Genomic DNA, 27,844 nt, shown 5'->3' on the forward strand with positions numbered 1-27,844 from the left:
TCACCCTTGTGATCCACACACCTGCCCCTCGCACGCCCTTCACACGCTGTCCATGCGTCTTTTGGTCCAATGGTGATTTTTGGTCTAGGGTCCTCTAACTCACTGGATTCTTTTCCTGTGGCCAGGCAGACCGGCTCTTCTCTGGTTGATTTGCAGTTTCAGCCGAGGGTTGGAGCTTCCATATCTTCTGGTTCGCATTCCTTGTGCACCAGTACTCGCTGGCAGAACATGGAGAGCTGAAGAGTCTCTGGCTTGGGAGAAACACTACCAAAACACCAGTGTGATGTGAGCATCTTCCCCACACTAAAAGACTAAACCCAGCACTGTACCAGCTGCTGGGAAAATTACTAAGAAAAATAACTCTATCGTGACCTACAGGCTTCAGCAAATCTAGCTACTCCTGCTAAGTAAAGCTAAGCAAACAGCGCAAGTCACACTATATTATAATCCTAAGCAATTTATTCTAATTAAAGCTTACTTATTTACGCTAAACAAACATCCCTCAACACTGGGATGTTCCCTTGCGTGGCTTCAACCGGGAGCCGTGGAGCTCAGCACTGGCGTGCTCACCTGCTTTCTTCCCTGTGAATTTGAGCCGCTGCTTTTCTTCCTGCTGAGAAAAGCATGGCCACCTTGGTGGCCTTCAGAGGGCCATGGGTGCCAGAAGCTTTTCTCTGCATCTTTGCAGTTTGCTTTACATGCGCTACTTTGCTCTTAATTAAATGCAATGTCTGCTTGTAACCTTCCTTTCTGGAGAAATTGGGTCTCCTGGATGAGGAGGAGATGCTCTGTGAGACAGGGAGGGAGGTGTGCCCTCTGCAGAGCAGGAAATAAACCTCTCCCTGGGCCTGGCCCTGACATCTCCGAGAGCTGTGGAGGTGTCGAAGTCCAATGAACTTGCCAGCAGAAATTTGATTAATCACCCAACGAATTACCTGCTCTTTTTCCCACAGCAAAGTGAGGTTGGTGCCTTCCTCAGCCTAAGCCATTTTCCTCCCTCAGTGTCTTCCCCTTCTGACTCTTCTGGTCTCTCCTTCTCTTTCTCCATTCCGTTTCCTTCCGCCTCTCTCCTTCCATTCTTCTTTCCCTAATTCTCTTCTGTTTTCTCTCTTCTCTTTGCTGGCCTCTCCCCTTCTCTTTTTCACGCCATCCATCTATACTACAATCCTTCCCCCCCTGCCACCCTCACCATCCCCATCCTTCCCCATTCCTCTTCTTCTGCTCCTTGCCTTATTTTCTCTCTTTCCCTTTGGTCTTTCTGGGTTTTCCCACTATGTCCCAGGTCACATCCCTGTTCTTTCCCCCGTGGATTCCTGCTGCTCTTCCATCGGGCAGGGAGCACAGTGGAGGCCAAGACTCTCCTGTGTGCTCCAGCACAGCTGCAGTTTTGCTCAAGACCTTGCGTTCTGCAGGAGGTTCAGCTGAGGAGCACGTAGGAACGGGGCTGGCAGTGACCGCAGCACTGAGGAGTTGTCCACCAGCACCCAACATCACCGTGACATTGGGTGTGAAGCTTAGGGACCACATCGGGCAGCAGCATGTATGCATTTGGGGCAAGGAGGGCATTGCATTTATTATCGCTTTATCTTCACACATTTCCTTAACCACTTGTGATAGGATCTTTCTGAGAACTGAAGTTCGGAGGCTCAGCTCTGGCTGAACTACTTCATGCTTTTAAAAATAGTCAATGGACAAAAATGCTGTCCCCACCCTTCCTGCTCGTGCTTGCAAAAGCCACCGAGATCTTGAGAGATTGTCCCAGCTAGTTCCTTAAGCAATGCTGCCTGCGTTTCCTCACCTCCTGCTCACTCGTGTAACTGCTCCAAGGCGACTCCACGGCTTCTTTCCTGGTACCTTGTGTTAGGTCCCTTGTTAAAAACGTTATCCCAGATCTGACCCCCACCAACCTGGGGCGTAAGGGAGAATGCAAAAGCCGCACTACAAACATCCCAGCTTTCTCCACCTCACGAGTTCATGACTCTTTCGTGGTGAAGCAATGGGCCAAACTTTTACTTTTCCTTCCTCTTCTTTTTAAGGCAGTTGAGCAAATGCAGAGCCTTTCACAGCCCTTGTTATTCTTAAGTCATATTGTACCTTAGTTTTCTGATTTTGCATCTGCAGTTTAGTGATCATGTCATTCTACTCATGTCCTTTGGGTTTTTCCTTTCCTCATGGCCTTCTCTTGTGGCCAGTGGGATGCTGAAGAACTTAACTGCAGCTGTATTTGCCTCCTCTGAAGCTTTTTCTCTTGCCTCCGTAAGGGATAACTGGCTGCCAAGGGTCTTAATACCAGTCTCAGGTGTCCTGCTCAGCTTTCTTGGAGTAATGAGCAGCCCCTCTTAGCTGAGGTCGGCTTTTTTTTAACCCTTTTCTCCTTAAAATAACAACATTGGTCATTTCATGCTGTAGGAACATGAGAAAGGCTGTGCCCAAGGGCCACCTGGCTTGGCTAAATAGAATCATAGAATCATTCCAGTTGGAAAAGACCCTTAAGATCATTGAGTCCATTAACCCAGCACTGCCAAGTTACCACTAACCCACTAATCCTGGTGGGTTGAAGGATGATGGAGCCAGACTCTTTTCAGTGGTTTCCAGCAATAGGACGAGGGGCAACGGGCACAAGCTGGAACATGGGAAGTTCCATTTAAATATGATGAAAAACTTCTTTCCGGTGAGGGTGCCAGAGCCCTGGAACAGGCTGCCCAGGGAGGGTGTGGAGTCCCCTTCTCTGGAGATCTTCAAGACCCGCCTGGATGCAGCCCTGAGTGATGTGCTCTGGGCAATCCTGCTTTAGCAGGGGAGTTGGACTAGATGATCTCTAGAGGTCCCTTCCAACTCTGACAATTCCCTGATTCCATGTCCCTCAGCCACCACATCGGCCCATCTTTTAAATACCTCCAGGGATAGTGACTCCACTGCTTCCCTGGGCAGCCTGTTCCAGTGTTTGACAATCCTTTCAGTGAAGAAAATTTTCCTAATATCCACCCTAAGCCTCCCCTGGAGCAACTTGAGGCCGTTTCCTCTTGTCCCATCTAGAGAAGAGACCGACCCCCCCTGGCTACACCCTCCTTTCAGGGAGTTGTAGGGAGCGAGAAGGTCTCCCCTCAGCCCCCTTTTCTCCAGGCTGAACACCCCCAGCTCCCTCAGCCTCTCCTCATGAGACTTGTGCTCCAGACCCTTCACCAGCTCCGTTGCCCTTCTCTGGACACGCTCCAGCACCTCAGTGTCCTTCTTGTTGTGAGGGGCCCAAAACTGGACACAGCCCTTGAGGTGGGGCCCCACTAGTGCCCAGTACAGGGGGACGGTCACTGCCCCAGTCCTGCTGGCCACGCTGTTCCTGATACAGGCCAGGATCCTGTTGGCCACCTTGGCCACCTGGGCACACTGCTGGCTTATATTCAGCCAGCTGTCAACCCAAAGGTGGCCAGCAGATCTCCCACCCATCCCTGGACTTCCAACCCCACTCCAGCTTCCCCGGCTGCCCCAGCGCCACGTTAGGAGGGGGTGGGATGGCCACCCACATCCTATCCAAGCACAAGCGATGGGTCTCCTTGCCTTGAGGATGGGGTGGGAGCTGTGGCTGAGCAGTGTCTGTTCTAAGCCAAAACTCAGGGACCTCCGGGCACATAGATTGGAAACAACCACCAAGGAGTGACGGGCAGTGAGATGTTCTGGAGACCCTCCATCTTGCTTCCTTTCTGTGGCCAGGACAAGACCTGGCACATCTTCAGTAAACCCCAGTTCCTCCTCCAGGAGCTGCTGCTGAGGTTTTGGCTGCATTTTGTACCTGCCTGTTTAACTTGGGCCTTCCTTCTCCAAGCTGGAGCATCCCAAGGGATCCTCTTCCTCCTGCTCCTCCATGGTTGCAGGTGCCCAGGGGGAGGCTGGCAAGGATGTCCTGCAGTTTGGTGGAGCCTAGTTCTGCTCTGCAATCCTGGGCAACATCCCCCAGCAGTTCTGATGCCTCCCCGGTTTAACACTTTGACCCTCACCTTCCAGCCCCTTTTCCACTACTTGCTCTCCCCAAATGTTGGGGTTTTTTCCCCCCAATTTTTCCCTTTCTGTAGCCCTTGCCTATGTCTTCCCAGCCATGTGTGACCTGAGGGGGGACCACTGTGGGGATGTCTCCTACTGTCAGCTGCTCTGCAACTGGACTGTGTGGGGAGATCAGAAAGTCTCCAGGGCTTGCTGGCTATTCCTCATGGACTTCAACTGAGTCTTCCATCAGCAGTACAGCAGTGGAAATACTGAGGGAGAAAACATCGCATTTTCTTTTTTTTTTTTTTAAACAAATTACAGGAAAGCTCTACATGCATGAAGACACCTGTCCGCTCCTGGTATGAAGCGGATGCACGTAGATCACTGCAGCAGCACCCATGTCGCGCCTCTGCGAAGCAAATTATGGCGTTCTATCCTTGCTCCTTGTGTTTTGAGCGAGCGAAACCAGAGCAAGGTCAACTCATGTCACAACAGGTGCCTGCTCTGGAGAAAATTCAGACAACTGCTCCAGGACTTTTGCAGCACCCAGAGGACCTTCTTATGGCCACCCCACCCAGCATGTCCAGCACCAAGGGGACACCAAGTTCTTCCTGAACCATGGTGGCCACGCAGTGCATAGTGACATCGCTGAAACACAGAACAAGTTGCTAGAAGAGCCTGTTGGTGACCAGAGACCACAAAAGGAATTGCTGAAGCTTGGTGGTGCCTGGGGCTGCAGGAAGTCAAGGGCAAGAATGGCTGGAAGAGCACTGTCTTCACCACAGGAGACGGCTTCTTCCAGGGGACTGTAAAGCACAGTGGTGCAGCCAGTTGGGGATAAACAGGTGGCTTTAGTTGCCAAGATTGCACTTCCATACGAACTAATGCCTATTTTTTGGGGATGATGACCCCGACAAGGGTACACCAAGCTGCTCATCCCTCTCTTCTCCTTCATTTGCCCTCTCCCTCGGGAACACATCCACCTCTGCGTTGGCAGCACCGGCATCCCCACCACCCTGCTTTTGTCGCAGTGGTTTGATCTTGGTGTAAATGACGTCAGAAGAGGTGGGGTTTGTCTCCTTCTCAAACTTCAGGTTAGCATAGGTCAGCTCCTCAGTCACCGTCACTGGGGATGCCTGCAAGGGAGACAGCAATGAGGAGCCCTGGCTTTACCTTCTCCATCTCCCCTGCTAATTTTTTGCCACTGGCACAACTATTTGCACTGCCCAAGCATTATCCAGCTTGCTCAGAGGTGCCACCTATTCAGAAGGTTGTAAGCTCCTATTTAGTAGGAATTAATAAGTGTTCAGGACGACGTTTTCAGAAAGCAAAGCTGATTTTGCTCTGAAATCCCTTAAATGGGTATTTAACAGCCAGTGGTTTGTTTTTGTTTTTTTTTTTTTTACAGAGAAAAGGAAACAATACATAAAAAGTGCTCCCTGGCTTACCGTGCTGAGCTGATCCCCCTCTGCCACTTGCATGGCTATAAGCTTTCCTGAAAAAGGAAACGTAGTTTAAATAGTAGTTAAAATAATGATAACGATCATTAATTTAAATGAAGAAGACATCTGCATTGGTCCTGCTTTTGTTGCAGGAGAGGATGGGGCTCTGGGGCTGGCTGGCTCTGAAAATGGCCAAGGGGCAGGAGGGGTTAACAAAGATTTAAAAGCCCTTGGAGAGGCTGGAAAAGAGCTCTGAGCTGGACACTGCTGGAACTGTGGAGATGTGCAAGACCTGTTTCACTTGCACCATGGCTTCTGCCATAACAGGGCTCTCACCACCAAATGGCCAGAGGGAAGGGAGGGGGTGAACCTTCTCCCCACCCCAGGACAGCTTGTCCAGGAGGACAGACTCACGCAGGGAACACCGAGTGAGCAGGAGCAGTAGGATATTGAAGATGGACATCTCTGAAGCCTGGGCTTGTCCAGATCAGCAGGTGAGAAGGAGATGCCAAACAGCTCCCACAGGAGACAGAGACTTGGTGTGGGTTTAGCCTTACCTTTTCTGTTCTTTTGGCACTGCCATAGCAGAATACCAATTATCGGCATGTAAAGAAGCGTCCCAACCGCTAAGCCGAAGAGGATACACAGCAGAAAGTTGACTCCTGTGCACACAAACATCACAGAGGCACTCGTGAGCCACCATCCCACCATGCAGAGACACCTGCCACCATTGCCTCTTTTTCCAAGCCTGGGCTTCCAGACCCCAAACCACCTGCAGCCCCCGCAGCCCCCACAGCCCCAAAATCCCCATGACAAAAAAGCCCCGTGACAAAATCCCACAGGGAACCATCTCCGAAAACTCATCTGAAGTCATCCGAATTCAGGCAGGAATGTGCTTGGAGCATCAGAGCGCTTTCCCAGCATCACAGCCTTGATCAGTGCCTACACCAGTTTGCCAGCAGCTCCCACCTACTCACCGGAAAACATCAGGATCTTTTTTCCCCCTTGCTGCTCATCTTTCTCTCCTTTCAGCCAGGTGTCCTCGGTGACACTGATCTGAGGTGCCCCAGGGTCACAGCCTGGAAAACAGAAACACAAGTGAGAGGCTGCCCAGAGTCAGAGGACACCCTGCTCTCCCCTCTGCTTTGGGGCAAGAACCTGGAATCACAGGCCTGGCTGTCCCGCTCCTGCCACCACACCTCCAGCCACCTCAGCTGATGTGCCACAGCTGGAGTATGGCCAAACAGCTCCATGGTAGGATGAATCTGCCAAAAGAGCCATGCTGGGTCAGCCCCTCCGGTGCCCGGGATGCTTTCCGGGGAAATGGCAGGTGGTACTGCAGGGAGCATTCATTGTAGCATCCTTCTCTGCCCACTCATCACCCCCATGGAAATGGAAGCAGTGCCACTTACTGGGAACTGTCCCTTGCATACCATTTCCAGTGTCTGTCAAGCTTAATCTTGTGATGGACACTCTACATTCGCAGATTCCCATGTTGGCTGCACACATGCTGGGACTGGTACAGTTTTTTCCTAGAGCCGTGGTGTTGGTTTGGTTCCCCACCTCTAGATCCACAGGTTTGTACCACTTCACCGTGAGATTCTCCAACCAAATCTTGAACCTGCACTCCATGGTGGTGTCTGACTCTTCTGCCTGCCTGGCTGTCCCCAGAGGAAAGAAAAATATAATTGGTAAGTGAAATGTAGGTCATATCTATGACCTTGCACGGGTCATATCCCCCTGGCACGTATCGTTCATGAAAGACACAGTGAAGTAACTGCCTCCTCCTCCAGCAGCTGATGCTGGTGCTCTTTTCCAAATCCAGCTGCTAAATGTTCCTCAACATTGATTACTGCCACTCAACGCTGTGCAGTGCACAAGCATTGCTCTGTCTCAGAAGGGACTGAAAACATGGGAGGATTAAGAGGAAGACACCTCCTCCTCCTGCAACCTAGGCAGAAGGGTCTTCTGGCACCCAAGCAGGACATGCCACCGTCTGGCTTCATCTCATCCCCTAATACTCACTCTGGAGTACTTCAGAATCGCTCCTGAACCTCTGAGTCACTTCACACCTGCTCAGCAGAGTTCTCCCTCTCTTCCCTCTCTCCTCTCCCTTCATCAGTTCTTTCTCTCTGCTCCTGTGGGTGCTCCAATCACCTGTGGGTGTTGGTGGGATTGTGTCTCTTACCATCCTCGTTCTCTTTGGAATGTCCGTTCTCAGACACGTTCCTTGTGTTCTCCATCCTGCACGTGTACGTTCCTGTATGTGCTTTGTTCACACTGAAGACAAGCTGGAAGGAACTACTTTGCATCGCCACACCACCTTCGTTCTGCTTTTCTCCACTGTTCTGGGTGGAATTAAAACACTTCACCTCCCCAGTGGTGGTGTTTGAGCCCGTCTGGAGCAGGCACTGCAAGGCGAAATCTAACCCTACTGACACATTGATCGTGGCTGAAACCTGGTGAGCGAGTCCTGCAGAAAAAAACAACCATGGAAGGTTGGGTTAGTATTAAGGAATATCCACATCCTCCACATAAAGCTGACCCCCTTCGCAGTCATCAGGCTTATAAATATCTCTGCTTTCTTCCCCTGCCCTGACCGTTTTCTCTCCCTGCTGCTGAAGGTGATGCTGGTTCAAAGCCTCAGCACCTGAAATTGGGTGCCCATGGGCAGAGCCCGCAGCCTGGGCACGGGCAATTGCAGGAGGGGAACCCTCTGCAAGGCACACGGCGGAGGTGCCGGTGCAGAAAGGGGGGTTAAATGCTGCAGGAGAGGAAAAAGAAGCAGCAGCCACCTCTCAAACCTCCTGCAGGCAAAGCGGGAATAGTTCAGAACAGAGGCGAGGGGAGACTCACCAGCGGGCAGCCAGGCGAGGAGCAGCAGGGGCAGAAGGCCACCAGCCAGCCAGAGCTCCATGCTGTCTGCCCAACAGCCTTGCGGCAATGATGCTGGGTGCCCGGCGGGATCGGCTGGCACGTTCCTGTCTCTCCCTGCAGAGTGAGGGTCACTGCCCAGCCGGGGCCAGCCACAGCCCTGCCGGGAGCTCTCCTCCTCGCTGCTGGGCCAGGCAGTTCCCTCTGCGCTCGCGGGCTTGCTCTCTCTTCCTTCCCCTTCTCTTGCTTCAACCTGATTTATATTTTCGCTCTTCGCTGCTTGATTCCTCCTGCGGTTTCATCCTGGCCACATGCCCCTGGCCCTGAGACAGACGCAAATAACACAGCCGAGCTCCGCTGATGGCCATTTCCCAGTATTTTAGGTCACAGCCCAGTAGCTCCCCATCGCTGGCATGGGGAAAGGGCTTCTCCAGTGCACTACAGCACTGCCTCCTCGTGCCACCCACGTCCTTTTTGTTTTACATCAGGGAACGGACCCCCTGGAGAAACCGATGCTGCCATCATGGTGGGGTGATGGGGTGATGTCCGTCCTGTCCGCTGTGCTAGCTGAGGCTGGGTTGCCATCCACACATCCTGCCAGCCCCCAAACCCTGAGGACTGCCGCGGTTTGACACAGTGATGGGCTTGGTCAGAGCTTTGTGGTTGCTCACAGGTGGGATGTACAAGCCCCAGACAGGCAGGGACCTCTGCAGGGACACCTCCGGCTGGAGAGACACCAGGCCAGGAATGTCCACCAGACCAGCCATGGCTTGTGTCACCCATGCCACCAAAAGGACGCAGGCAGCACAGGCAGGGGGCACAGGCCCCTCTGCATCCCCAACCTTGTAGGTGAAATCTCCGCTGCTCCCCGCAGGCTCTCCACTGCCCGCCACTGCTCTTCCAATGCCGTGCTCAGAGCAAAACCTGCTCCCATCCGGCACTTCCTCCCCTCTAGTTTCCTGTCAGCTTTTCCAGTAATCACTCCCCCGCCCCATTTTGAAGCTGGACCCAACATCCTCCCTTCTCCAAAGGCAGCAACCCCATGTCCCCACGTTAGACAACCCACCTCACCACCCACCTCCTCCCATTTTCTATGCCCCTTTCCTCCCATCCTTGTTTTCTCCCTGTTTCCCAAGACTATGGAGCCCAAACTGAGCATGTGGGCTCTACTGGGACCATCTTGTATCATCAGTGAGCACAGTCCCAACATGACCTTCACTGCAGCATGGGGAACAGAAGAGGACAGCAGAGCCTGTCCCACAGGGATGCTCCTGGGTCAAAGACCAATGGAAGGTTGCAGAAAGCAAGCGATGCTGAGAATTTGGGAATGCTGGCAACGTCCTCAGGCTGATCCTGCATGTCTCCACATGGCAGTGTGCTCCCAAAGCCCCATAGGCATCTCTGCCAGGGAGAGGACAGAGTCCTAGACACTTGGCTTTGGCTGCACCTCTCTGCACCCCAAGTCTCCCTCAGACCCCCACGCTGGGCACACTCAGCCCAGCCACAAGCTTATCCTGGGGGAAAGGGTGTTCACTGGAGCTCTTCACCAGCCAGGGGAACCTCCTGGCTGAAGCACAGCTGAGGTCTCATCTGGGAACTAACCCATATGGAGAAACAGCAACAGCAGGATATTTGCTGACAAGAGTCATAAAACAAAATTCACGTGGTAAACGATCCACAAGAATGACAAGCAAGAGGCTCTGTGTCTCTCTTGCTTTCCCCTCTGGACTTCTTGATCTCTTCCCATGCTCTTTCTGATGTCCAGTTCCTCTCTGTACTCAAGTCTTCCTCTCCTCTTGCCTCATCATTGTATAATGACACATACTTGTGGTTCCTTCCCTTTCATTTCTATTCTAGTTCTCACGTTTGCCTGTACCGATGAAGTTTACTGGACACAAGGTGAATTCCTTCACATTCTCCTCCCATCTTGGAGATGCTGGCACCAAGGATCCTGGAGCAGGAAACACCAGAGGTCATTTTCCAAGGTCTCTGGTGCAGAAGATGGACAGGAGCCATCTTGCTCCATGAGTACTGCACATAAATGCAAGCCTTACTTAGACTGCCCATAGCAAGTTGGACTCTCCACTCCATTAGGATAATTTTCTACATTCTGACTAGGAGAGGGGGGAAACAGGAAGACTGTTAACAGAGCTCAGTAAGAACAAGCCAATGATAGCGAAACCCATGAGCCCTTCCCTTTCCATGCACAACCTCCTCCTCCTTCACGGACCCGCAGGCAGCTCACTAGCGACCGGGGCTCAGCAAGACCTTCTCCAACGGGCAGTGCCTTCCCAGTCTTCCCAGCTGCAGTGCCGATGGGACTGGAGGTTAATGTCTTGCCTACTGCTAACTCCACAGAGCCCCCCTCCTTCCAGAGCCCCTTCCAGCTCCACGACAACATTTCATGACAGCCTCTGCAAAGGGAAAAGGAGAGGAGGAAATTACAACGCTTCTAATAACACAGGGGGTTATTGTCAAGCAGCTACACCATGCTTTATACAATATATAAAGCAAGACGGAGGCTGCAGAGTTTCTCAGCAGCTCTCTGCTCCCTTGCCACGAACCAGTGAAAAACAAAAGGTGCTCAGGAGCTCCTGCCTGATGTCCTGCCACCGAGGTCTTCCTCTCCCGACTTCTGCAGCACCGTGCAGCCTGTTGGGAGCTGGCAAGGAGCCTCTGGTGCAATGCTGGGAAAGGATGAGGAGCAGTGTGAGGAGGTGGGCTGTCTTCACAGAATGGTTGGGGTTGGAAGGGACCTCTGGAGATCATCTAGTCCAACCCCCTGCCAGAGCAAGTCCACCCAGAGCAGGTTGGACAGGATCGCGTCCCAGCGGGTTTGGAATGTCTCCAGAGAAGGAGACTCCACCACCTCCCTGGGCAGCCTCTTCCAGGGCTCTGCCACCCTCACAGGAAAGAAGCTCCTCCTCCCGTTGAGACGGAATTTCCCGTTTACCAGCTTGTGTCCGTTGCGCCTTGTCCTGTCACCGGGCACCGGTGAAAAGAGTCTGGCCCCATCCTCTACGACACCCGCCCTTTAGATATCGATCAGCATTGATGAGATCGATGGAGCACGGCGGCTGTAGAGGGGCTGTTCTGGGCCGGGCAAGCACCGGCCCGCGGCGCCCCTCGGTGAGGCCGTCCGCAGAAGCACGCCTGGAAAGGCCCCGGGCGCTGGTGGACACGGGGCTGAGCGGGAGCCCACGGGGGACCCGCGCTGCGCCGGGCAGAGCAGAGCCAGGGGGTAGCGGCGGGTCCCGGGGCACCGGGCGCAGTGCCGGGACCCCGGTACGAGGGGCACGGGGCGGCGCGAGAGGGACCGCTGCATTCCTCCTAGGAGAGCATGGGTGAGATGACGACACGCCGCGCCGATCTTCTACTGGCTGCAGGAGCTGTCCGTCGGCTGAAGGCCCGCCCCCGCGGCCCTGTCCAGCGGAATGATAGGCCACCCTCCACGCGGCGGAGGAAGTCGCCCTGGGCGCCGCCATTTTGAAAGCCGCTGCCCGGCGAAGGGGCGGAGGCGCCGCGCTTGCGCGGGCCGGGCAGGGCGTCGCCGCGCGCCGCACCGGGAGCGAGCGGGTGCCGCGGGAGCGCGCCCGGCGGGAGGATGCGCGGGGGCGGGGACGGCGGCCGCGTCTCCGCCGGCCGGCGGCAGGTAAGGGCGGCTTGGGGCCACTCCCGCACCCCCTCCCCGTCCGGGGCCGCTTGGTGGCCAGGGGGGCGAGGCCCCGTCTGAGGGCGCCGCGCCGGGTGCGGCCGGGGAGGGGCCCGGGGGGGACTTCCTCCGTGTGCGCCGGCGTCCTGAGGTGAGGTGAAGTGAGGTGAGGTGAGGGGTGGGCGCCTGCCCGGCCCACCTCCCTGAGGTGAGAGGGTGGCCTGCCCCATCCGGTGAGGTGAGGGGGCGCCTGCCCCGGCCGGCTCTCTGAGGTGGGCTGAGGTGAGGCGAGGCAGGAGGCCCTGCCCGTCCGGTCCCGTGAGGTGAGGGCCTGCCCTGTCCAGTCCCGTGAGGGACCCACACACAAAGAGCAGCCGCCCAAGCCCTGCATCCCCCCTCAGCAGAGAGCACGGTGGGCTGTGACAGAGCAATCCCCGGGGCTGCCGTGTACCTGCCTGGAGCTTTGCAGCACAGTGATAATGTGAGGACCGTTTTGGTTTCCATGATCTTCCAGCCACTGCTGTTCCTGGCACCCCTTGCTGCTGCCTGTGACCTCGGGCGGTACCTGCGGGAAGCTGTGTGCCAGGAATCAGCCTTTGCCATTGCTGATCCAGACCAGGAAGGACCGAGCGCTGCTCCGGCCTTGTCTTGAGGTGTGGTGGGAGTTGCTCGAGGCTTTGGACTTGTGGGTTATCACACAACCTGCCTGCACGGAGTTAAAAGCAAGCTTAGTAAAAAAAGCATGTCTATCTCTTTGAGATGAACCATGTGCATGTGAACCGTTACATACAGAGCTTCAGGTATATGCGTGCCAGAAGGCTGGATGAACAGTTTGACAGAAAAAAAAATGATTTCACATATGAGGTGACCTCCAGTTTCTCAGGGTGGACCAGTGAAGTTCCCCAGCTCTATTCCTGCAGAGACTGGCTTCCAGTGTGATGCCCACAGTCTCTACCAGCATTTTGGTCACTTCTGCTGGAGTCCTTGCAGAACTGACAGTTCTGGGGTAGCCTCTGTTTTCAGAGGAGTGCATTAACACCACTGGTGCAAAACCCCTAATGCAAAGTGAAAATCTGACTAGTTCCCATTTAGATTTTATCAGAGATTCTCATGCAGCCTTAATATCCTTGAGGATGTCACAACCAGTAACAATTTTGTTACTTGTACAGACCTTGTTACTTGTCTTTCCTTTCTTTGCAAACTCAACAGCAACAACCAGTGGGATGAAAACAGTGCCCCTTTTGCTGGTGTGCTCCTCCACCATGTGCTTCACCTTCTTTGGAACCGAAGTGGAACTTTTTAGGATGAGTTGGGGAAGCATGAATTGCTTTCTCCTTCTGCAGAGCCAGTGTTACCAGCTCCTCGAATGCTTCAATGTGGAATCGAATTGAATCCTGTAGGAATTGTAAGGTTTTTCATTGCACTGGGTCACATAAATGCTTGTTGCTCTCTATCCCAAAAGAGTCAAACAGCTCCTTTCTGTGACTCTAGGATGGGACTTCTAGCTCGCCATGAAATTCAGCAAGAATGGAAATGTTTTGTCACCACAAAAAAGAAATGGCAGCTAGAAACAAGATTAAGAAGCTTTAAATGCCTCTATTTGAAAATTGAAGTTCAGAATGATGTTGCAGGCATTGATGATTTCATCTCTCTAAAAGGGAAATTGATTTGTATCTCCTGACATGTGAGATACCTCTTTCAGTCTGTTTTTCACTTCCAGATAAAAGCCCTGCCTTTTGGTGTTTCCATGAGAGGGTCCTCAAAAAAGTGTTCATTCCAGTGTTTGATCACCAGAGACATCGATGCCTGAGGATTTTAATTTCTGAAAGATTGGCTTATAAAAGGCTTTTCATGATATATGTGACTAATTTGGTGAGGCTGCTTTGAAGGTTTGAGACTTGCTTGCTGCTAGAGTAAATACGTAGAAGTTGTACCTAATTTTAAACTGGTGTTGGTCACAGTTTCAGATGTTTCTTTCTCAGAGCCATGTCCATGTTCGGCTGAATCTAGTTTTCAGTAGTTTTTGGCTCAGCTACTTGTTTTGCGAGATGTGACTTCTGCATGTTTAGTGAGCCTCAGTGGAGTCCTTGAAATTGTCTAGTTTTCCTTTTGACCGCTTGTAAATGGCTAATGCACACAGTATCCTGTGGCAAGGCATTTCACAGCTTACCAAAGCTTGGCGCAAGGAACCACCTCCTTTAGATTGTATTGATCCTGCTGCCTTTGAGCTCCATTTGATTTGTTCTTGCATTGGGAGAAACAGTGAAAAATTGGTCTTTCTCCATCCTGTGCCAGTCATGACTTTATTACCTTCCGTGACATCCTTCTTTTTCAGACTGAGGAATCTTTGCTTGCTTAGGTCATGCTTACTTAGAAGATGTTGTATGCTTTTGATCACCTTTGTCTGCATCATTTCCAGTCTGCTCCCCCCCCCCCTTAGAAGAAAAGTATCAGAAATGCACGTAGAGCTGCAGAGAACAGTGCTCTCAGGACTTTTGCAGTGGTAGGGTGCTGTTCTTTTGGGATCTCTGTTCGATCTTAGTAGATTGTTGATTACAGCTGCCTCTCTCCTCAGCTGTGGCCGCATTCTGATACAGTGGCTGGAATGTCTCATCTACCAGTGCCTGAGCGTGTCTGTGAGGTGTGCGTGTGGGTACCGATATGTGCCCCTGTTCAAAACCTCTTGTTGAACCTCCCGTCACAGCTCTTTCAGCATTTACTCTAGTCCTGCCTGTGCCATGTGCGCTCTGTGACTTCCCCTGTGCGGGGATTGTGTTTTCGCTGCCCTCCAGCATCCACATCTATGCCAGTGTGACTGTCTTCACAAACTGGGACTTCCCAGGTGGTGAAAAGCTGGAGAGGGAATAAGTGGCTACAGGTGGCTCTCAGGTGAGGAAAGAGAAGCGTGGCCTCTGGTCAGTGCCACTCTGCAGAGCCCACTGGCTGCAGGATTGGGGGATCTCAAGCCCTGCTGGGCCCTGTAACTGTTGAAGCTGTGTCTTTGTACCCCGAGAGCGTGGCTGCCTTGCTAAAGTCATTGCTGAGGCTGGGCTGGCCAATTGCTTTGTTGTGGTACCACTGGTGAGCTGGTGTCATAAGTTCTTGTATCCTCAGGAGATGGTCTCCGTGGTAGTAAATCACTAGCTTTTGTGGGTTTGTGCCGATAGCTGCTAGAGACACAGACACAGCAGCACGTTACATTTTGGGAATAAATGAGTTTAAAATGAATTCTACCTGACTGAGATTTTTAAGAGGCAGTTGGATGGGAAACAGAAAAAAAGTAAAACTTAAAATGAGTACTACAGAAGTCAGCTTATCTGAGTGGCAGTGTGCTCTTCATAGCATTTTCAAAGAATTCAACCTTTTCTGAACTTTTTGTCATGTTGTGTAATTTTGATGACATTGAGCACGTCTTTGCGATGTGGTGCAAACAGGCCCACACCCACCTTGTCTCTGTTCCCCCTTGCTTAGCTTGTGTCTGTTCAAAAGATGATGCTCTTTACTGCAAGCGGTTTTTCTTCTTCAAGCCTGTAAACTGCCAAATATAGATGTGTGGGGACTTCACCAGTTATACTTACTGTCCATCCAGCTGCAAGACTTTATTTTTGTTTGGGTCATTTATAGAAAACAAGCCTGAATACAAGCCGTCTTTCCTGCCAGTAAATTACCCTTTTATGTAGGATAGTAAATATTTTCAAGATCCTTTTGATACCATCATTATCTGAGTGTTTTGCTAAATATCGGATAAAAAGGAGTTAATTAAATTGCAAATGAACTTTGTTCTTGTTTATAGAGACAGACTATGCTTGTATCACTGCAAATCTAACATCACACAGAACAAGCAGTCAAGATACTGAATTAATTCAGTAAATAATTCATAAGTTGTTTTATAGCATCTGTAAACACTTGTGTGTGTGTTTTGTGAAATATTCAGAAGTGCTGCTGTTTCTGTTTCCTAGTTAGTGTTTTTACCACAAAAATACCTAGAAATTCAGCTGGGGTTGCAGTTTTGTTACACTGGTCAGTGTAGGCACCCCCCAGCTGAAGAAAATGCTGGTAGCATACACAGCATTTGCACTGTGTGTAGTTTGCCTTACATGCCAGGCCTTCCTGCTGCTGTGTTGGGATTTGCTTTCACGTGTTATAACTTAGCGCGAGTATTTTAGGATGGGGAGATGTATGACTGTCTCTTTCCAAAACAGATCGTGATCCTTGTTGCTTGTGGGGATTTTTTTTCCGAAGGTGTTGATCTGGTGTTGGTACCAATTCTCTTTGTAACATGGTCTTTGCTTTTTCATAATAAGTTTCTAAAGAAAATCGAATTTATCACATTTATAAAATGAAGGAAACTTTTGCTTTTTAAAAAAATCATTCAAAAAAGGTCAACAGTGGGTATAGTAGATAAGAATTCAAAAAGGTACAGAACAAAAGCCAGCTTGTAGGTTGCTGCGGTGTCGCAGATTGAGGAGACTTCTGACATCTCTCCTCGAAGTTAGTGCTCAAGCGAACACTAAAGGCCGTTCAGCCAGTTGTGGCCAGAAACAGTTCTAAAACAAACTGGCCAGTAGAGACGCAAAGGCATTAATTTACCAGGAATTACTTAAAAGAGCAAGAGAAGTGTGACTTAACCAAATGTGCGTGTGTGGGGAATATGATAATTATCTGCAAGACACTGCAACCCTGGAGATTAAATGGCATGGGGCAGAAGGAGACATTTTTAACTGTCCTGAGTTAAGTAAAACTTCTAACTACCCACAGTGGACTTAGAGGAGTGCCCTTTTCCTTTCTGAGAGCCGTTTTCTATGTATTTATACACTGACATTGCCTCTCCTTGTAGCCTTCTCCTCCCCTTGCTGAGCAAGCTCAGTGAATCCAGGCTTTCCCCACAGGACATATTTTCTAGATGTTCTCTGCAGTGGCTTGACTATTTGCCATAAAATTCTTAAGCCTCAAGTAGTTGTTTTCAGTTAGTGTCTTTAATTTGGAAGAAAGATTTATGTGCCCAAAAGCTTGCCTATTATTTCCAGCTATGTCAGTCGGGCTAATGAAAGATATTACCTCATCTCACAAACCTTTACCTCACTTAGAGACTTACATCATCAGAACTACAGCAGCACTGCTTTTACTGTTGGTGCCATAGACTCAATGTCCTGTCCTCTTGACACTTCCTGTCACTCCCAGTTTGTGCCTGGCTGTCTCTGGTTTGTCCTGCCATGGTTTTTTGTGTTTCTGTATGTGCATCCTGAGTTTTAAAGCTTGGGAGATGCTCATGACTTTGTCAAGCTGCTCTCTTGCTATTCTTCTGCGATAGAATGTTTGATTTGTCCCTTAATATTATTTCTCTCAGGATTGCCATTTTTGGGGGGTTTGTTTTTTGTTGTTTTGTTTTGTTTTCAAGAGGCTCTTTGAAAATTTTGCATGTTGTATGAAAGATAGAAGCTAGTGTTTGGGCTAGATGCATGTGATGTCAAAATACGCCTTTTGTTGGTATTGACTTGTAGCTTTTCACATTTTAGGAACTGTGGATGGCACGGAAAGCTGAGGAGCTGAACATTTTATCAAAGGCCTACGTGTAGACCCTGATGCTTGAATGAATGCAGAATGAAAATGCTTCCTGGAGTGGGTGTGTTTGGAACTGGCAGCACTGCCCGGGTCCTGGTGCCCCTGCTGAGAGCAGAGGGATTCTCCATTGAAGCACTTTGGGGGAAGACAGAGGAGGAAGCCAAACAGCTGGCAGAGGAAATGAACATCTCCTTCTGTACAAGTCGGACTGACGATGTCTTGCTGCACCAGGACGTAGATTTGGTTTGCATCAATATCCCTCCACCGCTAACGCGGCAAATTGCTGTGAAGGCTCTAGGTACCTTTTTATCTTTGGAGTTGGACCAAAAACCCATAGCTTGTTGGCAGATTGAAATTTGAAGCTGTTGCCCCAGCACGATGCTGATTGCACCAACGTGCAAATGCAGTGCTAAAGGTTTTGTATGGAATCGGTAGTGCCACCTGCGAGAAAGGTTACCTAGACTTTTTTGTAAAAATACTATTTATAATTGCTTATAGCTTTGCAAATCTTGAACTAATTGGGCTAAAATATCGCATGGCTTCTTCAGACTGAACTTATGGTGGGGAGGTCTGAATAAAAATGAGCTGTTTCAGAGATGATGAGGAGGGGACAAAATGCTTTACGCCCATTTAAAAACCAAAAACAAACAAAAAAAAAAAGCAACAAACAAAACCCCAAACAACTTAAGTTACCTGATACGTTTCAAATCTTCCCATGTACTGCAATAGGGAACCAAGATCTGCTTGGGGTGGGGGCGTTATTCAGCTCTGCTTTCTGTTTTCCCCACAAATAAAACCAAACTTGAAAGCTAAAAACCTTTGAAAAAAATGTTTGCACGCACTCAGTAGAATCTTGTGAGTTAAGACCTAAATTCTCTGCAGATGCTGTTTTCAGCCAGGTTCCTGTGACCCTGGCTACCCCCTGAAGCTCTCTGTGGTCGCCCATGTTGGTAGCAGGCTGGCAGGGTCCTGGGTGCAGACTTCCTGGAGGAATCCTTCCACCAGATGCAGGAGGACAGATGCTGGGGGGAAGGAGGAGATCTTGGGGACAGCAGAAGGAATCCAGCAAGATGGGCTGGGTTAAAGGTGTCTGGGAGAGAAGGGACAACCCGAACTGGTTGGGCAGGGAGGTGGGAGCCAACTGCCCGGGCATCCTGACATTGCTTCCTTCTCCAGCGTGTGACTTTGTAGTGTTAATGTCCTCTCATATAGTGCAGCGTGGGTGTGAGTTTGCCTGTAATTCTCTAAATAACAAGCGTGATATTTTTACTGTGTTTACAGGAGGTCCACATGAGTTAATTTTAGGATGGGTAATATCTCAGACCATGTGAGCCAGGGTGGTTTGTTGTTTTTAGCCTCTTTGCTCTACAGTAATTTGTTTTGGAAGTAAACAACTCCATGCGCAAATATTTGCAATGCCACTTAGATATGCAGAGAGAGATTTCAGGCTTTTTTCCCCCCTCTTTTTCTTTTTTTATGTTGTTAGATTTGTTTGTTTACCTTATTAGAGTATTGTCCTTTGAATTGAAGGTATTCTGATTCAGTATTTGAACTGTAAGTTAGAATTTATCTCTAAAGATGCTAAAAGTTCTTTTAAACCCTTGTTAGGTAGTAATTGTTTCACTAGTTCTCATGGCTCTTGATGGTCAAGTGGGCTAAAAGGAGAGGATTGAACCTTCTCTGGTGAATTATTAACTGAAATGGATTGAGATTCTTTCTTTAAAGGCTGGGAAGCTTAAGATGGCATTATCCAGAGGAGGAAAGGGAGATAAAGCTGGCGCAGAGATACAGAGGTGCTATGTGTGCTTGACTGCAAGTGTAGATAAGTGGAAAGCTGAAAAGGCTGGGGAAATCGATGGATGAAGTAGTGAAGGGTAGTTTATTCTTCACTTCTGTCTGTCCTGAAATGTTCTGATCTGCAAACTGATGCAGGCATCTCAGACCTAATACCATGCTGACCTTGTCTTTCAGCTTTCTAGGTTTGTCACAGTTGTATTTATTGATCTGCTACCGAGTGTGTCATGACATGTTTTAAACCAGTATTGGATGGCTTGCTATGACTGAGCATTCTGAAGGAACACAAATCAGGGCAGGGCTGAAGATGGAAAGTGTGCTTTCTCGGAAAGTTCACATCGATACAGTGATGCTTATAATTGGAGTATTGTAGGCTGTGAATTGTAGATAATAGATTGGTGTTTAGTAGCCCAGAGACTGGGTTTTAGGAAAGATCAGATGTGATGTAGTGATAAGTCTTGTGTGTTTTGTTTTGTTGGGGTTTTTTGTTGGGTTTTTTTTTAAGTGCTTACACTTTTATTACTTATTTGTATACTTTTTTACACTTTGGTGTTTTTTAAAATTTTATTTTAAAATATGCTTATATTTTTATTGCTGGCAGAGAGGAGAGAGAGAGAGAGAGACCCAGTTTTTCCAGGCAGTGCCATTTGCTTGCATAAGTTTCTTGCTGACAGGCATCCATAAACAAGCCGAGATACAACTTCGGCATGGCAGGGACAAAGCAGGAAGACTGGATTGAGTTCATGAACTAGACAAAACAGATCAAAGCCCAGAGGATAATTCAAATTAAGATCAGTGTAATCTTATCTCCACAACAGGCAAAGCAAGAAGCCATCCTAAAATTTGTGCTTCTTTTGATCTCAGAGGAACTAAATTAATTTCACAAAATGTCTGTGTTGTGGTTCGTGTCCCACAGTTAAAATGCATCCACCTTTGCATTAGGGGAGCCCAAAGCAGAGTTACTGCCTGGAGTGGAATGTAGAACACGGGGTGTTTGTGCATGAAGCAGTGTTCAGGGAGGCAGAACATGCCAAGTCCTCAGAGTAAAATTTCTTCGGGATGCAAGATAATGGTGCTGTGCGTACTGAGCCCTGCCGTCAAATGGATGGTTTGTGGAGCGGCTACAGAGGAACCTCTTACTTGTCTCTCTTGGTTTGTGCTGGTTGACTATGTTGTTTAAGACATCTTTGCGACCTAGATTGTTTGACCCCCTGATTTTGTGGAGTCCCTACAAATTGCAGCACGTATATGTTGATTATGAAGGAAGGAGTCAGAAAGGGCTCTGTCACTGCTTTGTGTTGTGACAGATCCAGATTTCCTGTTCTTGAAACAGGATGAACAAACATGCTATGAGTGCTCTTTGCATATCATGCTTCCCGTCTTTGTCACCAGTAGCACAGAGGTCTTTTCAAACTGTACGCAACAAGAAATGAAATGAAGGAGTGTGTTTAGAAATGAGTGTTCGTAAAGAAAAAAAGAGGGAGGCTCCCACAGCAAGTGTGTCTGAAATAGCCGGAAAGACTGGGATTTGGGAAGACTCCTCAGACACTCCCAACTTCTTTCGGTGGACAAAGCAATGGTCTGGTGTGCTTCAACAGCAGCCAGCTGTGTATCTTCCTAGGTGCATCTGACGTTATTCAGGGGAGTAAAGAACTGGAGCTTCGGTTCAGTGGACATATTTACATGGGATAAATACATTTAGTAGTTGGAGTCAACATTATAACTCTTGCAGAGAGGGGCAAGGCTTTAAATAAGAGTAGTTTCTCCTGTGTGCAGAGCTAGTAATGACTGTTGTGAAGGGTGCACCTGCCTGGAAGTGCACTGGTGAGAGGTGGTTTGGTGTTGCGGGAGCAGAGTTTGTTCAGGGTCAGGTCTGGTCACTTGTCAGGTGCTTTGACTGGGGCTGTGTAGCCAGGTCCTTGCACTGTGGTTTCATCAGTCTGTGCATCCGCTCAGCACTCCCTTTCTCAGAGATGTTGAGGCCTGAAGCTGTCCAGCGTTAACTACAGTCATGAGCAGTGTTAGAGTTGGTAGAGAGCAACATGGCCTCACACTGCTTGGCTGGTTGCATTAGGTATGTCATTTCACACTCAGCAATAATGAACGCAGCACTGAGAGCAAGAAGCACTTCCCAAGGAAGAGAGCTTGCAGAGCCCACGGGGTCTTGAAGCTGGTAACTGTGGTTACTGCGTAACTGCTGGCAGAGAAACATCCATCTTCCAGGATGTGAAGCAGCACCGGCTGGCACGAGGCAGGGCAGACAGCCTAGTTTCTGGCTAAGGACAAAACAAGGTAAGTCTAGGAAGATTGACTCTTTCTCTCTAGCATCCTAGGAGGATTTCAGTGGAGCGATGGTCTGCAGAAGCTGATGTGTTTCCCGCAAACAGAGTTTGCTCTGAGGTGTGCACAGAGGAGACCCTAAGGAATATTGTTAGGACAGCTTGTGATGAGCTTCATTGCAGGCAGTGGAGCTGCTGCTGTCCTCACTTCCTGCCTCGGAGGTGGGGAAACCCATCTCTGTGGTCCCATCTCCTTCCTCCCAGGTGTGCAGCCCCTTCTGTGGGCTTAGGTCCACTGGTGAGCTGATCTAACCCACCTGCTTGGAAAGAGGAAGCTTCCCTTTCTAAGCTGGGCTCAGTTGGTGAGCTGAACTGGCTCACAGAGCCATCTGAGGAGCACCAGAGCCCCATGGGGGCTGTCATGTTAATGGTTGGACTTGATGATCTTAAAGGTCTTTTCCAACCTAAATGATTCTATGATTCATGTCTACTAGCTGGTGCGACCTCAACAGAAAATTTTACAGTGGTTATTTAAGAAAACAATATGGTACAAAGTTTAGGTTATTCGTTATCAAAATAATAGTAAGAAAAACAGGGTTGTAAGTTGCTCTCTTGGAAAGCAAAAGGTATGGCCATTATGTTGGTAGGGGACCTTGTAGTCATCTCTGGCTCAGCCCTTGTCTTTGCTTCACAGCCATCTGTGTGAGCTTAGGGACAGCTGGGGGCATGTCCCACGGAGGGCACCTGCTGGACTATCCCAGAGATGTCAGGGTGTCTCTGTCCTGGCAGCCTGGCAGTGCTCGGTGGGCTGTTCCAAGCTGTCACTGCACTGCCACCCCCAAAAAGGTGTCAGGCAGTTGTAGCTGCTCCAGTGGAGCCTACACTGGCAGAGAGAGCACAGCGATGGGGTGAGGGTGGGCAAGGGGGTGGCAGAATGAGGGTGCTGGTGTGACCGACCACCCAGTGTGAAACAGCTGTCTGTGGGCAGCAGTGGTGGTCTCTGGCTCAACCCTCTCCACTCTCAGTCCCTCACTGCAGAGACCTGACCAGACACTGTTGGACTCCTTGCAGAGCCAACTCAGGGCAAAAACCTGCCAGAAAAAGAATCAAGATGAGTGAATGTTTCCGTGTTGGGTTTGTACTGAGCTGGCTCCTGTACCACTAAATACATGGCGGGGGGGGTGGTGTTGTGCGAGGGGGAGAGTGCTGGCAGAGCACTGATGGCAGAGCTGTGCCCCGTGTGTACGCAGAGCAAGAGTCACTTTTATTTTCTGTGAACTTGGAGAACTACAGGCTGCTTCGGATGCTGTGGAGATCCTTTTGCTTTTTCTTTTTGCTTGTACCTTACTGTAACCTGGCTTGAGATAATTGCCATTTAAAGAAGGCAGCAGGTAAACACGGCACCGAAGCATCTCAAGAGACACTCAGCTAGCCCTGCAGAACATTGAACAGAGCCTTGTGCCTCCTCTCGGCAGCAGAACTGGGGACGGGAGAGTCGGAAACGGTCCCTGACACAGGGGCTTAGCTGGGGGCAGCCAGGGTGTCCCCAGGGAGTTTGACCTTACCCTGTGTTCATTAAAGCTTCTGTTGACTCACATCTGTTTAGGAGATTTATTTGGAAGAGATCACTAAAAATTGTAGTAGTATTGTTTTCTGACCAGATTTTGCATGTGTCTATTGGAAATACAGGTTCTGAGTTTTCTTTAGCTGTAGTTCCCTGGCCGGGGAGCTGGGTGGCCCCTGGGCTGCTCGGAGGGTTCCTGAAAGGCTTGTTCATCGCAGCCAGGAGGTGGAGCGCTGAGAGCAGGAGCTGCAGTGTGGGATCTGGCTTCTGCTCTTGTGCAAGAGACTGATTTAAACATGTGTGCTGGTATCTTCTCATCGGGGAGTTGATTAAAAGCTATTCTGAGCAGGGAGTGGTCTGCTCCTGGGTAAGGAGCAACTTTTAGAGAAGCACCTACTACCACCTGGGGTGCTTCCTGCAATTCTTAGGCAGAAACTGTGGGATGACATTACCAACCTTCAGGACTGACATCACCAGTTAACGTATGGAGGCTTCTAGGTATACCCCTGGTTGTTACACTGAGAAATGTTTAGGTAAGTATTTTATCAGAACAGCTGTATATGGGAAAAGTAAATCCATGTCATGAGAAAAGAGTGAAGATGGGGGAGGGAAGAGGGAATACCAGCAGAGCACGCAATGTAGGAATTTGGTTGAAGCTTGCACGGGGATGCTCTTTTGTATGACTTTATTTCCGCTTTAAAGTTAAAAAAATGAATTATTGACTGCCCAGGCTGAGCACAAGATGAAGTGCATCAGTGGGGATAAAAACGCAGAGGGTCAGCTTGTGAGTGCATCTGTGTCACTGTCACCTTTGCAGAGTAATTGTACGAGTAGGCTGTATGTGCAGACTGAACTGCTTTGCTTTCCAATTAGCTATGCTTTTAAAAGAATCCACCTACCAAAACATTATTTCTAATTTTTGTGTTCTGTACACAGGCCAATAAGTATCTTGTATGTCCCATTTCTATTAATCTATTTAAAATAATAAATTCATAGTGATGGTGAAATACAAAGTGAAAATCAAATCTCTACTTGCCTCTTCCCTGCAGGGTACGTGACTGTTTTTTTCCCTCTGGCTGTGCAGGCATTCAAATAATTTTATAGCTACAATATGCAAATGGCATCTTGTTTTGATGCCATGTGATGCCATTTGGCCATTTATCTTTCATGATGTAAAAACTCTATCTGGAGCTTCTCTCCGTGGGAGTTTAGCAGCTCTGGATTCAGAGCATCTTGGAAGCAGCTCTGAGTCTTGCTTCCCTTGGCATTCCTATTTTAGTTCCTAGACCTTTGCCTTTGAAATTGCAGCAGGAAAGCCTGACTCTTAAAACCCCTACTTCTTGAAAACCTTTGGGACATCTGAGCACATTTTGCTCATGTGTGCTATATATATGGTTTTGGTTTGTTTGTTTGTTTTTTTTTTTTCACTTGTGCTTCAGGAATAGGAAAGAATGTGATCTGTGAGAAAGCTGCTACCTCTGTGGATGCCTTCAGGATGGTCACAGCTGCCAGGTATTACCCCAAGCTGATGAGCATTGTCGGCAACGTTCTCCGTTTCTTGCCCGCCTTTGTGAAGATGAAGCAGTTAATAGAAGAACACTACGTGGGCAATGTGATGATCTGCGACGTACGCGTTTATGGGGGAAGCCTGCTCAGCCACAAGTACAACTGGATCTGTGATGAGCTGATGGGAGGGGGTGGTCTGCATACGATGGGCACCTACATTATCGACCTCCTCACTCACCTCATCAGCAGGAGAGCAGAGAAGGTCCATGGCTTGCTCAAGACTTTTGTGAAGCAGAACACAGCTATAAGCGGGATCCGCCACGTCACTAGCGATGACTTCTGCTTTTTCCAGATGCTAATGAGTGAGGGTGTCTGTTGCACTGTGACTCTCAACTTCAACATGCCTGGATCATTCATCCATGAAGTCATGATTGTTGGGTCTACCGGTCGCCTCATCGCTCGCGGGACGGACTTGTATGGACAGAAAAACACCGCTCTCCAAGAAGAACTACTGTTTACAGACTCTTTACCTGTCAACAAGGGCCTTTTGGATACGGGATTTAAAGACATCCCGCTGCTTTACCTAAAAGGCATGGTGTACATGGTGCAAGCGCTGCGGCAGTCTTTCCAAGAGCAGGAAGACCGTCGGACATGGGATCATACACCTGTCTCCATGGCAGCCTCTTTTGAAGATGGTCTGTACATGCAGAGCGTAGTAGAGGCCATCAAGAAATCCAGCAGGTCAGGGGAGTGGGAGGCTGTGGAGGTGATGACCGAGGAACCAGATGCCAATCAAAACCTCTGCGAGGCGCTGCAAAGAAATAACTTATGAACATTCCTGCTTTGGAGGATAGGACAATTAACACTTCTGGCTGTAATGTAAAAGCCTCTCCATTTTTAAGATATGTAGATCCTTATTTAATAACCTGAATTTCTTGGGGTTTTTTTAAAATGTGTAAAATATGTCATGTTCTGATTTAAATTGTTTAAAGAGTTTTAAATGTTTCTGTTTTTGCAAACATTTAATTTTTTGTCTTGGAGACTGGTAGGAAAACTTGAATTGCCCTTTGCACTTGCAGTAGCTGAAGTGAAGCATGGGATCTCTGCCTCGGCACAGCTCGGAAATGGGACACAGCCCCCGTTGCATAGGTTGCTTATTTTAACAATTTTAACAGGAGAGCATGTAAAGCAGGATCTGTTGGAGTATCTGTTGTTCAGATGCCTTTTCCTTCTCTTTTGGAGGCTGATTAAGTTTTACTCCTCAGTTTGTAAAATTTTATAAAAGAATTTAATGATGTAAGAGGTCTCTAAGCTCCTATAGGACAAAGGATTAAAGTCTGGAACATAAGGATCAGCCTTTTGGTTTCCTGCACGTGGCATATGCCTTTCAGATTCATTTAAACTGGTATTTTATTTAAATGATGATACAAAATCTGTGTTGACAGTGTCTTGGCAGGAAAATCTTCAGGAAGTCTGTGATGATTTATGCAATTCTTCCACACCTGTCGACATTATTCCTTCTACCCAAGAGGCTGCCTGCATCCAGCAGCTTTTTTCCGTAAGTTCTGTGTCCGTCATTTGTGTTTACAGCCCGGCAGCACTGGGGCCGTAACTGCGGGGCCACCTTCTCATTCCTGTGACTGTTAATAAACGCCTCTCGGGGTCACAGGATTTCCACGGCACGGTGGGTAATGAAGTTGTACAGCATTAACCTTCCAGGGATCTGAAGATGGAATTTGGAAGGTATTTCCTGCCTCTTGCAGCTCTTTCACCGTGCTGCTGGGTCATTGTCACACTACACACATCCCGATAGTTGAGAGAATGGGGTCTGAGCTGCCATGGGTAAGTCTGCTCTTAATCTCAAACACTGGATATTAATTAACCCTCTGGCCCTGCCCATCCTCGCACCCTCCTGCAGCTTGTCCAGTGGAGAGGTCTGTTGGCAGATCCTGGGTGGAAGCTGATTCCGTTTGAGAAACGTTTCTCTCTGAGGCAGGTATGCGGAAGGGATAGTCCAATTTTACTACATTTATTTTGTGTACTTGAAAGCTTTTTTTAAATGTGTTTCCCACTAAATTGTAATCTTGTGTATTTATGTATATTAACATGCAAACTGCTGTTTCATAAGCTGGTCCTTCCTGAAAAGTATCTTGTTTTCTACAGAAATAAAAAGTTGTTTGTTGAGGGCATTCTTTATGCAGCTGTGTGCTTGTGTTTCACGGAATCACAGAATTCTCAGAGTTGGAAGGGGCCTCTAGAGATCATCCAGTCCAACTCCCCTGCCGAAGCAGGATTGCCCAGAGCACATCACTCAGGACTGCATCCAGGCGGGTCTTGAAGATCTCCAGAGAAGGGGACTCCACACCCTCCCTGGGCAGCCTGTTCCAGGGCTCTGGCACCCTCACCGGAAAGAAGTTTTTCATCATATTTAAATGGAACTTCCCATGTTCCAGCTTGTGCCCGTTGCCCCTTGTCCTATCGCTGGAAACCACTGAAAAGAGTCCGGCTCCGTCCTCCTTCAACCCACCTTTTAGGTACTTGTAAACATAGATAAGGTCTCCCCTCAGCCTTCTCTTCTCCAGGCTGAAGAGCCCCAGCTCTCTGAGCCTTTCCTCATCAGGGAGATGCTCCAATCCCTCAATCACCTTTGTTGCCCCACGCTGGACTCTTTCCAGTAGTTCCCTGTCTCTCTTGTACTGGGGAGCCCAGCACTGGACGCAGTATTCCAGTTGTGGCCTCAGCAGTGCAGAGCAGAGGGGGAGAATGACCTCCCTCCACCTACTGGCCACACTCTTCCCTACGCAGCCCAGGATTCCATTGGCCTCTTGGCCACAAGGGCACATTGCTGGCTCATGGAAAGTTTGCTATCCACCAAGACTCCCAGATCCTTCTCCTCAGTAGTGCTTTCCAGCAGGTCCACCCCTAACCTATATTGGTGCCTGGGGTTCTTCCTCCCCAGGTGCAGGACCCTACATTTGCCCTTGTTGAACCTCATGAGGTTCTTCTCTGCCCAGTTCTCCAGCCTGTTCAGGTCACGCTGAATGGTGGCACAAGCATCCTAATAAATGTGAACAGGAGACTTACAGCTGGGGCTGGGGACCTCTTGAGCCCTTCCCTAGTTCTGTGCTCTTTTGCTGCCAGCTGGGTAGCTTGGGTGTGGAAAAAGCAGGAGGCAGCTCTGTGTAACCCATTT

General features: G+C 49.3%; 2 protein-coding genes across 2 annotated transcripts; one reads left to right on the forward strand and one right to left on the reverse strand.

Moving 5' to 3' along the window:
* Positions 1 to 4,247: 4,247 nt before the first annotated feature.
* On the reverse strand, positions 4,248 to 10,023 carry LOC141467897 (uncharacterized). Its single transcript, XM_074152601.1, has 7 exons — positions 8,277 to 10,023; positions 7,609 to 7,893; positions 6,854 to 7,081; positions 6,398 to 6,499; positions 5,978 to 6,082; positions 5,427 to 5,473; positions 4,248 to 5,114 (listed from the first exon to the last, which is right to left on the reverse strand). Exons 1-7 carry the CDS (start codon positions 8,335 to 8,337, stop codon positions 4,860 to 4,862), a joined length of 1,083 nt encoding a protein of 360 aa, XP_074008702.1. The 5' UTR covers positions 8,338 to 10,023; the 3' UTR covers positions 4,248 to 4,859.
* A 1,860-nt stretch (positions 10,024 to 11,883) lies between these two features.
* On the forward strand, positions 11,884 to 26,839 carry LOC141467596 (glucose-fructose oxidoreductase domain-containing protein 2). Its single transcript, XM_074152205.1, has 4 exons — positions 11,884 to 11,946; positions 12,461 to 12,599; positions 17,463 to 17,806; positions 24,585 to 26,839. Exons 3-4 carry the CDS (start codon positions 17,548 to 17,550, stop codon positions 25,481 to 25,483), a joined length of 1,158 nt encoding a protein of 385 aa, XP_074008306.1. The 5' UTR covers positions 11,884 to 11,946; positions 12,461 to 12,599; positions 17,463 to 17,547; the 3' UTR covers positions 25,484 to 26,839.
* The last annotated feature ends 1,005 nt before the right edge of the window (positions 26,840 to 27,844 follow it).

Source organism: Numenius arquata, chromosome 8, assembly GCF_964106895.1.
Source record: "Numenius arquata chromosome 8, bNumArq3.hap1.1, whole genome shotgun sequence".
NCBI classification, from domain to species: domain Eukaryota; kingdom Metazoa; phylum Chordata; class Aves; order Charadriiformes; family Scolopacidae; genus Numenius; species Numenius arquata.